The sequence below is a fragment of the Momordica charantia genome, assembly GCF_013281855.1.
Source record: "Momordica charantia cultivar OHB3-1 chromosome 5 unlocalized genomic scaffold, Mcharantia_2.0 BLBB01000005.1, whole genome shotgun sequence".
In the NCBI taxonomy this organism is placed as follows: domain Eukaryota; kingdom Viridiplantae; phylum Streptophyta; class Magnoliopsida; order Cucurbitales; family Cucurbitaceae; genus Momordica; species Momordica charantia.
In genome coordinates this window covers 12828067-12841569 of record NW_028275163.1, presented here as the reverse complement: position 1 = coordinate 12841569, position 13503 = coordinate 12828067, and the positions used below count along the sequence as shown (strand labels likewise).

Sequence of the window (13503 nt, the reverse complement as noted above, 5' to 3'; positions counted from 1 at the left end):
TTCGGTGTTTTTTGTGAGTTATTATACTTAGTAATGCTTATTGAATATTGATGTTGGATATTAAGCGTTTTGGGTGAACTGTGTTGGGCTCTAATCGTTTAAGAATTTGCTTGGTTATGCTTTGTTGTGACAAACTAATTGTGGAGCTGTTGTTAAGAAATGTTATATCGTGGAAGCATGATTGGGTTATTATTTCATTATTAGAATGTTGTTTATGTTGTGGAAGCATGCTGAATTGGTTGTGAGCTGAAGGATGTATGGGTCATGGCTTAAGAAAGTATATAGTAAGACTCTGGGAGAGTTGGATTCTTGGAGAAAGTGAATGGGTGAGTGTCAGGGCCTCGGGTATAAATGGTCGGGGGCTGATACGTCACTAATTGAGTATCGAGGCCTCGGGTAAAAATGGTCGAGGGTCGATGCGAGGAGTCTTTTGGAAGGAAAGCTATTGGGACCTTGGGTAGAAATGGTCAAGGGCCAATAGATGGTGAATTCATCGGGGCCTTGGGTAAAAATGGTCGAAGGCCGATGTAACAACCCAGAATTTCCCCCACACTTCTAGGTCACGTTAACTACCCAACTGATTAAACTTAACCCCAAACACGTCATGCCATCTCCCTATGCAACAATTATATAACATCAAGTTCCACTTCTCATCAATTCAACAATAAATCAAATGCATAGAATATCAATTAACAACATTCGTGGACAACCTCACGAGGCAAATTGTATTATTCAAACAAGGCAAAACTCAATGAATAGAAGAAAACTAAAATGGACACCTATCCCGAAATAACTTTAACAACAAGTGGGGACCTCCCAATTATTCAAATACGAACAAATAGTTTATTGACCATAACATAAGGTCTTAACTAATAACTTAAACTAAGCCAGAGGGACTAGCAGTCTATGGTCGTCGCTCGTCATGTCTCCTCCGTCTCATCACCACGGTCGCCAGCGAGTCCTTCACCTGAAACAATAAGTATAGAGGGGGGGTGAGTATATAAAATATACTCCGTAAGTAGCCCTCACCAACGCACACATACATCATGCTCAACTATATCAAGAAACATTCGTAGTCATGCCTTTCAACACATTATACTTTCAATCATAAACACATTCCATAAAATTTAGTGACAACCACAACCAGGACATACGTTAACAAGCAACCTCTAGTCTCCCTAACATCACAAGTAACTCTACGCTTATCACCGCTATCCTAACCTTCCATATTTATCTTCTTCGGGTAGAGTCGGCCCCTGACCATTTATACCCAGAGCCCCGACATTGCTGCACCGGCCCTCGACCATTTATACCCGAGGCCCCAATGACTTCACCATCTATTGGCCCTTGACCATTAATACCCAAGGCCCCAATAGTCTTCCTTCCAAAGGACTCCTCGTATCGACCCTCGACCATTTATACCCAAGGCCCTGACACTCACACATTCATTTCCTCCAGGAATCCAACTCTCACCAGAGTCTTACTGTATACTTTCTTAAGCCACTACCCCTGCATCTTTGAATTCACAAATACAGTTCAGCATGCTTCCACAACATAGACAACTCTCTAATAGTGAGATAATAACTCAATCATGCTTAATATCCAACACCATTATTTAACAAGCATTACTAAGTGTAATAACTCACAAAACACGCCAAACAATTCATGCATATCCAGGCAACCAGCATTACCACAGCAATACTCAACAGTTTAGCAATGCAGAAATCTCACCATTTTCATCAACAAACATCCAACACTACTCCAAGTATATCGACTAACACAACGAGAACTATTTAGCACAATGACGTAACAAAATTAGCATTGAACGCCACAAAATCAGCATGTTAGAGACAATTTAGCATACATTAACGCACACACACGCCCCTTGTCTACTTACTCACAATCGCGCCCTTAAGTTTTGCGTCGACCTCACACCTAAGCACTAAAACAGAAAAATACAGCACGTTACGTACACTATTTAACCTTCGAAATCAATCCAAAAAAAGGTTCAAATGGCTCATTACCGCCAAAACCGACTTCGTATAGATGTGGGTCACCTAGATCTAGCTCGCCAAGGTGTGGGTAGCCTAAATCGAGCTTCAAACGGATGTGGGTCACCGCCAAACGTCCTAAACACTGCTGTAACGTACAAATCCCGCCGCTGGAGTTGTTGTTCGTCGGATCGTAGCATCATGTCACCGCCGTTTCGCCGCTGTACCACCCGTTCGCCGTGCGCCGCCGCGGATCTGACCCGTCGCCGTGTGCCGCCGCGAGGAAGAGGTCGCGCCGCCGCTGGATCGGGACGTCGCTACTGTTGTTCGAAGAAGCGCCGCAGCGCCGCTGCTCGATCCGAAGGGGCGCCACCGCCGCTGATGTTTGATCCAAAGAAGCGCCGCCGGAACGCCGCTGCACCTCGCCGGAAAACGCCCTTGTGGCTGCCGAAGGTTTTTCAACAAGAAGGAAGGGGTGGCTAGGGTAAGAAGAAAGAAGAAGAAGAAAGAAGAGAACTTGGGCTAGGGTTTCCGTTTGTTTTGTTTTCTTTTTCTTTCCCTTTGTTTTAAAATCAAATTAACCCAATGGAGGCCCAACAAGTCCAAGCCCAAAGATAAGAAATCCATCCCCTCTTAAGCAAGACCCACCACACGGCGTCCGGTAAATATTAATTTAATTGGAGTTTAGAGCCCGATAAATATAGATAAATTTAATTAACAATCAATTTAAAATTAAATGAAAAATCTCCTGATTCGAGACTAACTAACCTGAAGGGCTCGGGGCGTTACAGCCAATGCGGTAGTGTCGGGGCTCTGGGTAAAAATGGTCAGGGGCCAACTCTACTCGAAGGAGTTAACTGTGGAAGGCTAGGATATCTGTGATAAGCGTAGAGGTACTTGAGATGTTAGGGAGACTAGAGGTTGGTAGTTAATGTGTTCCTGGTTGTGGTTGTCACCGAATTTTATAGAATGTGTCTATGTTTCAATGCATAATGTGATGAAAAGCATGACTATGAATGTTTCATGATTTAGTTGAGCATGATGTGTGTGTGTTGTTGGTGAGGGCTACTTACGGAGTATATTTTATATACTCACCCCCCCCCTCTACAATTATTGTTTCAGGTGAAAGACTCGTTGGCGACCATGGTGATGAGACGGAGGAGACATGACGAGCGAGGACCATAGGCTGCTTAGTGACTCTTGCTTAGCTTAAGTTATTAGTTAAGACCTTATGTTATGGTCAATAAACTATTTGTTCGTATTTGAATAATTGGGAGGTTCCCACTTGTTATTAATTTTATTTCGGGATAGGTGTCTATTTTAATTTTCTTCCATTCATTGAGTTTTGCCTAGTTTGAATAATAAAATTGCCTCGTGAGGTTGTCCACGGATGTTGTTGATTGATATTCTATGAAATTGATTTATTGTTGAATTGATGAAAGGTGGAACTTGATTTTATATAATTGTTGCATAGGGAGTTGGCATCACGTGTTTGGGGTTAAGTTTAATCAGTTGGGTAGTTAACGTAACCTAGAAGTGTGTGGGAAATTCTGGGTCGTTACAGCAATTGCCCAAAGTACTTGCAAGGGAGTGGGGAGTTAAGTGACGTGGGGTAACTCCCCATGTCACTGTTTTTTCTGAGAAATTTTTGCAGAAACGTTCTGCAAAACAGAACTCCCATTTTTGAATTCTCTCAATCAAGCTCTCTCCCTCAACTCTCCCTCATATTCCAAATCGGTGCTCCCACAAGCACGCTCTCGAGACCCAAGAGGATAGCCAAGAAGGCACGGTGGTGGTGTTCGGGTGGAAACCGTTGAAGAAAAGTTCTTCAAATGTATGATTTTCCCCTGTATTTTCATCTTTAAAGGTTTTGATTTTGTTTCCCGAATGTCACGAACAACGGTTCACTTCCGCTCCGGGATTCACATCCCTTCAGCCTTTATGTTTGTTGCCCTTTTTTTTTTGTAGCCTTCATTTTTTTGTAGCCTTCGCTTAATTTTAATGAAATACAAAACCCTTTCATATTACTATTATAAATGTCTTCAACGGTCCTCTCCCACCAATGATTTTCCTATCACCTGTGAGAAGGAAGTCACTGTTCCAGCTTGGAGACGTACTTTGAACATCCGTTAGATTTCAACGAATATGTGAGAGTGGGGGTCCTATTCGGCTGCTCCACTTAGGGAAATGTCTTAGAACATTGGTTCTCCAGAGGCCTGCTCACAGCCGAGTGGTGCCACGTGGGTTATCTGAACTCGGGGTAGTCTTGGAACTTAGAGTGTTCATGAAAAAGCAGGAATGCGTCCGAGTGGGAGCCCTGTTTGGCTGCTCCACTCGGGGAAATGCCTTAGAAAATCATTTCTCTATAGCCTTACTCGCTGCCAAGTGGTGCCACGTGGGCTATCCGGACTCGGGGGCAACCTTAAAACTTAGTGTTCCTGAAAAGGCAAGAATGCGTCCGAGTGGGAACCCTGTTCGGCTGCTTCATTCAGGAAATGCCTTAGAATATTAGTTCTCTAGAGGCTTCCTCGCGGCCTAGTGGTGCCAGGTGGGCTATCCGAACTTGCGGGCAGCTTTGGAACTTAGAGTGTGCTTAAAGAGGCAAGAATGCGTCCTAGTGGGACCCCTGTTTAGCTGCTCCACTCGGGGAAATGCCCTGGAACATAAGTTCTCCAGAGGCTTGCTCGCAGTCGAGTGGTGCCACATGGCTATTCGGACTTAGGGGCAGCCTTGGACTTTAGAGTGCTCTGTCAGGCATGCGATGGTATGGTGCTCCACTTTGATTTCATACGTACTGCGTACTTAATACCATATCTGGGGTGCGAGGGATCGTCCCTGGGCTTTGCAACCACAACCATCACCGACTTTGAATGTCTTTTGTCATTATGCCTCGTGCGTTTTGAGGCGTCCCCGGTGGACCCATCTGGCGCTTTGCTTCACTTGCTCCAAAGTACGAAGCGACACATGGTCGTTTGATCCAGAGGTTAGGGGAAGTTCTCCTTTTCCTATAAATTAGAGGAACACTTCCACTTCGGCTGTCACTACCACTTCTCCTTTCGCTCTTGCCGAGTCTCCTTTCGAACGAACGGAGATGTCAGGTTCTTCTAACAGCAACCCCATCGGGAGGATGCCCCTCCAAAAAAGCGGGGCTATTCCTAGAAGGAGTGTCTGCATCAATGGGATTGCTATTAGAAGATCCGAGCATTTTTTGTCTATTCGTAAAGGAACTTGAGGAGAATGAAAGGAGAAATAGCAATGACGATTGGAGTGGGGGCACATCTCCAATTTAAAGGGGAAGAGGGCGATCCCTAGCCATTGGATCAAATGACTACGTGTCGCTTTGGCGAGGACGCATCGGTCTGTACTCAAAGACGAGTGAAGCGACGTACCGGGTGACACCACAAAGGATGCCTCAAAGCGCACGCGACATAATGACAAAAGAAATCGAAGGACGGTGACGGTTGGGGGAACGCGACCCAAGGACGATCTCTCGCGTCCCCATATATGGTAATAAGTACGCTGACACGTACGAAATCAAAGTGGATCGTCGTGCCACCGCCAGCCTGGCAGAACACTCTAAGTTCCAAGGCTGCCCTCAAGTCCGGATAGCCCACGTGGCACCACTCGGTTGCGAGCAAGCCTCTGGATAAATGATGTTTCATGGCATTTTCTCAAGCGAAAGATCCGAATAAGGCTTCCACTCGGACGTATCCCTGACTTTTTAGGAACACTCTAAGTTCCAAGGCTACCCCCAAGTCCGGGTAGCCCACGTGGCACGGCTCGGCCACGAGCAAGCTTCTGGATAAATGATGTTCCAGGGCATTTTCCTGAGTGGAAGATCTAAATAAGGCTTCCACTCAGACGTATTGTTGCTTTTTTAGGAACACTCTAAGTTCTAATGTTGCTACCGAATCTGGATAGCCCACGTGGTACTGCTCGGCCGCGAGCAATCCTCTGGATAATTATTCCATGTTCCTGAAGAAGCTATTATAAGAAGCAAGGCAAAAAAAGTTCCAGAGGTTTCACGTTACATCTTTCAAGATTGGCTAATGCACAAGAATCGACAAATTTTTTAACCCAAATTTAATTATAATGTTACTGCAATAAGTCGAGAAGAGAATAGTGGGAAGATGATTTAGGAAAAGTCATATAGTTCGAAAGGTGGTATAGGTGGCAAAAAAAAGTGTGTAGAATTATGAATAGGTGCTCGTCCGGATTGCCCCTCTTGGGAGTTTGTGATGTAAAATCTTGTAAAATGCTATCATTATGCTACGCAGGTCATACGGTAGATACATTTAAGACAATTTGGAGCATTGCTACGTTTTTCGATCCGCACTTAGACTTCTCATTATTATTGTGCAATTGAGTTTTCCTTTCTTATATCTTATTTTCTTCGATTTGCATTTAATAGTTTTTTTCTTACTTTTGGGCTTTTGTATTTTGAACGTCCTAGCCTTTTTAAAGGCTTGTAATGATTTTTATGGGCACAATATGATAATTAAAAACTTTGTTTTCTTAAACCCCCTTTTGTGTTGTTTTATTTTCAAATCTTGCTTTAGGTTTGAAAATTTAGTTGATTTGTTGAATTAGTCTAGATCAACCTAATTCTAGAGTGAGTTGCCTATCATAGATTTTAAGTTTGATCTAAGAGTTATTCATCCTTCGAACAAAACTCTTCGTTGGAATCATTCGTTAAGTTAGCCATTCATGTTTGTTAATGTTGCAAGGATCCTTAGAAGGATTCTTGCTTTGTAAGTTGAGCATCTTTGACACTTATAATTTGGTGTCAGAGAATTTGGTCAACATCCTTTGGCCGACTCTAAAGGTGAAATATATATTTACATTGTGTTAATTTTTTTTGTCATATTTATCGAAAGCAAATTAATTACCAAGCGTAATATAAGGAATACTACAACTTTCCTTGATATTCTTGAATTTTTGCACTGTAGTCATTAATAAAAGAAAAATAATCAGTTGCAAAAAAAAATATCAAAGAAAAAGGAAAAAAATATCAAAGATTCGAGGAACAAAAAAAGTTCTTGTCATTAAATTGTGTTGTGTTCAAATTGTCAAGTTGTTGATCCTAAGGTTGAGTTACTCTAGTCTTAATTTGTGAGAGATGATCGTTTGAATTTGTTATATCAAGCTTTAAGTAAGATTGCACCAAAATTTAAAACAAGCTTTACATCTATAAACTAGAGAGTGACCCACGAGTGACCAAGTAATGGGGTGGAGTGATGATATATTATTCTTGTTTTACTAAACCCATCTCTTGGGTAGAATGGAAGCACAAAGATGATTGAAGCTTACCAAAGAAGCCACCACTGGTTTTCAAGGAGAAAGAGTAAGTCTACAATCTACGTATTCATTGCTTACTAAAAGATCCCTTGGAGGAAGAAAGAGATAATGTTTTCTACACAATATGCATTATAAATTCCACACCTTGTAGTGTTATTGTTATTGATAGTTGTAGTTGCACTAATGTAATTATTATCTATATATTGGATAGATTGAAATTAACGGCCACACAACATCTACATTCCTATAGTGTTAAATGATAGTGGTGAATTAAGGTTCAAAGTCAAGTTTGAGTCTCGTTTGCAATAGGGAGGTATAAAGATGAAATTGCTTGTGATTTAACCTTTTGCTTGGAAGCTCGTTTGAATATGATGGTTTGTTTAATAGACTTTTTTTTAATAATGAGAGGAAAACTTCATAGTCGTCCCACTATGTATATAGGATTACAATAGCACAGGTTACAAGATCTATATAGTTTAAAAGTGTGTAACTCGAGTGAATAATGGAATCTTAACAAGACATATTAACGAGGATACGTAACTCAAAAAAGTTATGGGCATCAAATTCAAATACGATTTATAATAATAATAATAATAATAAATTAAAGAACATTATTTTTCCTATAGGTAGAAAGTAGTTAAGCTAAAACAAGAATCTAATGGACAGGTTGAGTAGTAAGGCCAAATCCAAACGGGAACAAAGGATCATAATTTGGATCCCCGAAATTCATTGGCAGTTGATCCACAGTCTTGAACCATGTTCGTGCAAGCTTTCCAGTGAATCCATAATCACCAAATAACACATCAGTAATGCCTTTGCCTTCCGTTCCTGGAAGCCAAGCAGCTACAAGTGCTTCTATTGAATCAAGATAAGGCTGGATTACTACGGGCCTTCCTGAAATTAGTACAACCACACATTTTACTGTTCCACAAACATTTGTAATGATGCTTGGACCAGGGTCAGGAATTGTCAAATTCAAGCTGTCACCCGCGGTTTCTGCATATGGAGGTTCTCCCACTACGACAATGGCATACGAAAATTCCTGTGATTGGACAAACTCCTTCTTTGGATTCTCCTCAAATACAACTTGTGTTCCAGAATCGACTGTTTCTTTTATGGCAGAAAGCACAGTTGTACCTACAAAGGAAGGTTATACTCAATTGCGATACCTAAAACATAAAACTCATAATCTGTTTTTAACTGTTTGTCAGTAAAACTAGAAAAACAAAAAACAAAATGATTATCAAAATGAGGTCTAATAAATTATTGGGTTATAACTTTATACCAGTCGTAAGGTCGTTGCCCGAGGTGCCTTGCCACTCGATAGTCCAACCACCACACTGGTAGCCAAGGTTGTCTGCATGGGTACCAGCAACAAGTATTTTTGGTGCTTTCTTTGGAAGTGGTAGCAATGGTTTGTCCGCCGAAGCTCCATTCTTCAACAACACTAGTGATTTTCTTACTGCTTCCCTCGCTAATTCTCTATGCTCCTATATAAAGCGAAGCAAAGAAAAATTAATCTCTATAAAAAAAAATTGTTTTTTTTCCTTTTATATTACATATAGATTGAGTACCTTTTTGCCTAGTTCGTTAACAAAGCTTTGATCAGCTAACGGGTTCTCAAATAAACCCATAACAAATTTGACTCGCAAAATTCTAGTCACTGCATCATCAATTCGACTCATAGGAATTGCATTGCTTTTAACCAACGAGATAAGGCCATTGATGAACTCTGGATAGTTGTATGGTACCATTATCTGTAGCAAAACACAAAGAAATAAATAAACAAAGAAATCTAATTAATCAAATGAAATTGTTATTTGTTGAGCTATCGTACAAATGTTGAAACCAATACTAACCATGTCAAGGCCAGCAGTAACGCTTGCTAGGATGGAATATGAATAATTTGAATGAGGTGGAGTGGTAATTCTGTCAATACCCTCCCAGTCTGAGATGACAAAACCCTAAAAACACGAACAAATTGTCGAAGTTACTATTTTATTCCTATTTTCCATAAATCAATTGACAATGAGAGGAGTAACGTAAGATACGTTACCTTGAACTTAAGAGTGTTCTTAAGAAAGTCGGTAATAAGATATTTGTTAGCATGCATCTTCTCTCCATTCCAACTTGAATAAGAAGCCATAACAGTTGCAACTCCCTTGCTGACTGAGGGATAGTAACCTGGCATGTGAATTTTAAACAATCCATCTTTACTTATCTCTGTGTTGTTCTCATTGATGCCTTTAGTGGTTCCTCCATCACCCACAAAGTGCTTTGCACAACCTGCCACCTTGTCTCTGTATACATATAATATGAAACAAAGAGTGATTCAATTAATATTGACTTACATTCTATAATTATTTTGGGTACAAATACAATTTAAATATGTTCTTGACAAAGGTAGAATATACCAAAGAAATTATGACTAAATAAACAAAATAGATAAAATTAAAAACGAAATAGTTATCAAACATTACTATCGTTGATGCATTGATATAAAATGAAAAGTCACTGGTAAAACATGAAGGTTTATATATTTAATCTCTATTTTGGTGTTTGAATATGGCTGTCCTCCGACTTAACATCATTTTCCAAATGTAGACTAAAATAATGAGTTTTTGCGGACGACTTACTTTCCAGAGAGATAAGGAGTATTCTGACGATGTTTAGGTGGGATTTCTCCTTGTAAACCTGATATGATCTCAGTCATTTCTTTAACTATATCAGAATCTTCACTGAAGCTTTCATAACATCGACCCCATCTTGGATCTCTACAAACCTAATTGAGACAAAAGGAGAAAAAACACATTTCATATATAATAAACAACGAATTATACAATAAATTATCACAAAATCAACATTTAGAATGGAAAGTTAGTTAATTACCGCTATACAAGGCGAAAAAGCATAAGGAATGCCAGTAGCTCTAACTTCAAGCGCAGTAGCAGCCCCAATCTTCTTCATTAGTTGGGGATCCCTATTCAATTTAACCAAATTTCAATTCCGTTACCTCTTTGAGTTACAGGAAGGCATGTTTGGGAATCATTGTAGAACGAGTAATTTTAAAAAAAGAGATTTAATTATCATTGGTATTTGAGATTTAATCAACTAATAATTCAAAAATCACTTTAAACCATCATCATTTTATAGGGAAGTGGTTTTGATGGAGACAAAATCACTTCCAAACATATCGTAAAAGCTTAAAATTAAAGATTATGGTTTTGAGGAAAATATTATTTATCTTGCCTTGTAACTCCAAGCCCAACATTGTGAGGGAAAATGGTTGCACCAAAGACATTGTTGTGACCATGTACAGCATCAATCCCATATATCATTGGAATTCCAAGCCTTGTTGACAAAGCTCCTTTTTGCATTTCATTAACCATGTTGATCCAATCCTCAGGAGAAGCTTTCTTTTTTGGAGGACTGCCTCCAGCACTCAATACACTCCCTATTAAACAATTAATATTACATTATTTTGCATTCATAATAAACTAAACCACTTAATATCTTTTTTTTCCTCGTTCTTAAGGAAAATAAAGAGAGGTCGGAGATTAAGCCAACGAGCATATCCCAGCGGTTTAAGGTATTTTGCTCTTTCCTTAGACGTCGAAGGTTCAATTCTCCATTCCAGGTCACATTTATTATATTAAAAAAAGAAGTAAATGGATGATAAAAATGAGATATATATTTACCAATGAAAGAATTTTTCATAACCTCTGCTGTAGCATTAACCCTTTCAATTTGGGTCATTTGGCCAACTTTTTCTTCGAGAGTCATCCGACCAACCAGATCTTTGAGTCGAACACTTAATGGTTGTTTTGGATCTTTGTATAGCCAGTCTTCATGAGCTTTTACCAATGTTTCAGAGAAACTAAGGAGCAAAAGCCCCATCAAGATGATGAGTTTGGCCATCTTTGCGTCCCTTGAAGAAATAGTAAAATGTAAGAGTTTAATTACATAATCACTCAATTTAAATTGTGCTTGCTTCTCACAATTCAGTGCACTAAAGATGAGAAATAGAAGTAAATAGAAGTAAGAATAACGTAAGATATAAGTTGAAAGCAAAAAATGAGAAAGTTTAGAAGGAGAGGAGAAAGCAGAGAAATTCAAAACCAACCACTGTCTATTCTTTGTGTTTGAAGTGTAGAGATCTAAATTATTGGATATTGAATGCAGGTGAAAACTGTGTAGTATTTATACATGAAAGGTTTGTTAGAGTGTTACTATTTTTAAATTTCTGTTATTAAGTGAAACATTCTTGCACTTTACTTGTTTTTCGGTAGTTCCTCATCTTGTTTCAAATTTTATGATAATTATCGCAACTTATTGTAATGCTTATTTTGGTAATATTATATCTATTATTCCCTTTTTTCTTCTCCAAACTAACCTCTTTTTTTAAATGGTCAATGATCTTTTCGATAAACACCACCATTTATTTTTTAAGTAAATGCAAATAAAACAAAAATAAGTCTTCCACGTGGCACCCTAAAAACCACATATTGCAAGAACTCCTCCGTTGCCATTATGAGATCTCTTCCCACCTCCTTTGAGTATGCTGCATGAACTTGGTTTCAAATATTATAATTATATACGGTAGATCAAAAGGTTCATATTGGGGCTGTATAAAAAATCATTTAAACAATATTTAATTTATCTATTTTAGTATTAAATTGGGTTAAGCGTAACGGGATTTTTCCTTAAATTTTAATATTGCATTTAACGAGTCTCTAAACTTAAAAAAAGAATAAAAATTATAGTGAAATTTTAAACTTTTAATAATGCATTAAATAAGTCCATAACCTTAAAAATGTATATATATCACTAGGTTTAACAAATAGATTGTTAGATTCCTAGACATAGTAGTCCAAGACTATAACAGATCTTGTTGAAGTTGTTTGAATTCAATAAATTCTTCCACTTTAAAAAAAATCTAACAAATTTAAGATCTATCAGATATAAAATTAAAAGTTTGAGAGTCTATTAGATACAAAATTGAAAGTTAGGAAATGAATTGGATATTTTTAAGAGTTAGGAGGCAAATAAAAACCCATCAAACCGATCAAAATCGACCGAAACGATGTGATCATCGATCGATTTGATAATTAGATCGATCAGAATTGATTTTTCAAAAAGAAAAAACCGACTCGATGTCGGTCGAATTAATCCAATATGTTTATGCAAGGATATGCACAACAGTGTATTTTAGATTGCAGCTCGAACTCGGCCTTCGGATCGATCTGAATACTTGGGCGGACCTGCACAAAAAGGTGAGCACTCCGACGATCAAGTCAGTATAGGTCGGATTCCCAGTTTAGTTCGAGGTCATAAATCATCGTACCTGATCGCGGAGTGAGGTCCTCTACTTATGGGTGGTAGTCCCGCTAATCTCGCAATGGTTACACCCGGTAATCTCGGGACCGACGCTTACACCCGATAATCACGCTGCTGACAGTAGCTCACATCGGCCCCCACCGAGCTTTCCGGTAGGTCGGACCTCGGCCAGGTTCACCTCGGCCCTCATATTTAGCATCTGTCAACGCTAGTGGTGGTGATCTCGGCGGCCCGAGCTGGACATGACTCATGAGTCATCTTGGAGTACCAATAGGGGTCCTCCACGTGTCCAGGGTATTCTCTTCCCCAAACACAATATGTTACATCCGATTGAAACTGACCGATAATATTAAACACTATATATATTGAAAATTATGAAAGAAATTGAAAACATTAAACGCACCGTGGTAGACTGCAGTGGTGCCTTGGAAGCCCGGTCAACTGGTTTTCCCACGCATTATTACTTTTTTCTTTAATTATACAAAAAAAGTTTTTAAAACATTAAATGCGCCGCTGCAGACTGGACCACGCCTTGTGCCATGCGTTATTACTCTTTTTTTTTTTATTATTTAAAAAGTTTAAAAATTCTCTTCCGGTTTTTTTTTTTAGAAGTAATTCTCTTCCGGTTAACCAGCCCTGTGACTATTTTTAAATAGGCAATTTCGAAAATTGACGAAAGAACTCTTATCGAAGAATTACCAATTAAAAAATAATAAGATATCTCCTCGCTTGTTAAAGTACCAAATTATCTCCACTTAGCTACGTATTATTTTATCCTTCTTTCTTTTTAGGAGTAGAATCTCAACTATATTTTTCTCGCCCTGTATAATATTTTTACAACCTATTTTTTTTAAAGAGATTTATACTTCAAAAGACA

General features: G+C 38.9%; 1 protein-coding gene and 1 long non-coding RNA gene across 2 annotated transcripts; both read right to left on the bottom strand.

The window, feature by feature from the left end:
* Positions 1 to 665: 665 nt before the first annotated feature.
* On the bottom strand, positions 666 to 2458 carry LOC148211348 (uncharacterized). Its single transcript, XR_015791051.1, has 3 exons — positions 2025 to 2458; positions 1898 to 1942; positions 666 to 967 (listed from the first exon to the last, which is right to left on the bottom strand). It is a non-coding gene; the product is annotated as an uncharacterized LOC148211348 (long non-coding RNA).
* A 5309-nt stretch (positions 2459 to 7767) lies between these two features.
* LOC111022482 (uncharacterized) lies at positions 7768 to 11509 on the bottom strand. The gene is made up of 10 exons (XM_022299653.2): positions 11413 to 11509; positions 10988 to 11217; positions 10539 to 10743; positions 10179 to 10269; positions 9926 to 10071; positions 9346 to 9589; positions 9149 to 9253; positions 8864 to 9046; positions 8575 to 8779; positions 7768 to 8426 (listed from the first exon to the last, which is right to left on the bottom strand). The coding sequence occupies exons 2-10, from the start codon at positions 11205 to 11207 to the stop codon at positions 7945 to 7947; spliced, it is 1881 nt and encodes a 626-aa protein (XP_022155345.2). The 5' UTR covers positions 11208 to 11217; positions 11413 to 11509; the 3' UTR covers positions 7768 to 7944.
* Positions 11510 to 13503: the final 1994 nt, after the last annotated feature.

Coding starts and splice junctions, on each gene's coding strand:
- LOC111022482 (XM_022299653.2), bottom strand. CDS start 11,207: ATGGCCAAACTCATCATCTTGATGGGGCTTTTGCTCCTTAGTTTCTCT. Junction 9,590..9,925: donor ACTCCTTATCTCTCTGGAAA/GTAAGTCGTCCG, acceptor ATATGTATACAG/AGACAAGGTGGCAGGTTGTG. Junction 9,254..9,345: donor AGAACACTCTTAAGTTCAAG/GTAACGTATCTT, acceptor TCGTGTTTTTAG/GGTTTTGTCATCTCAGACTG.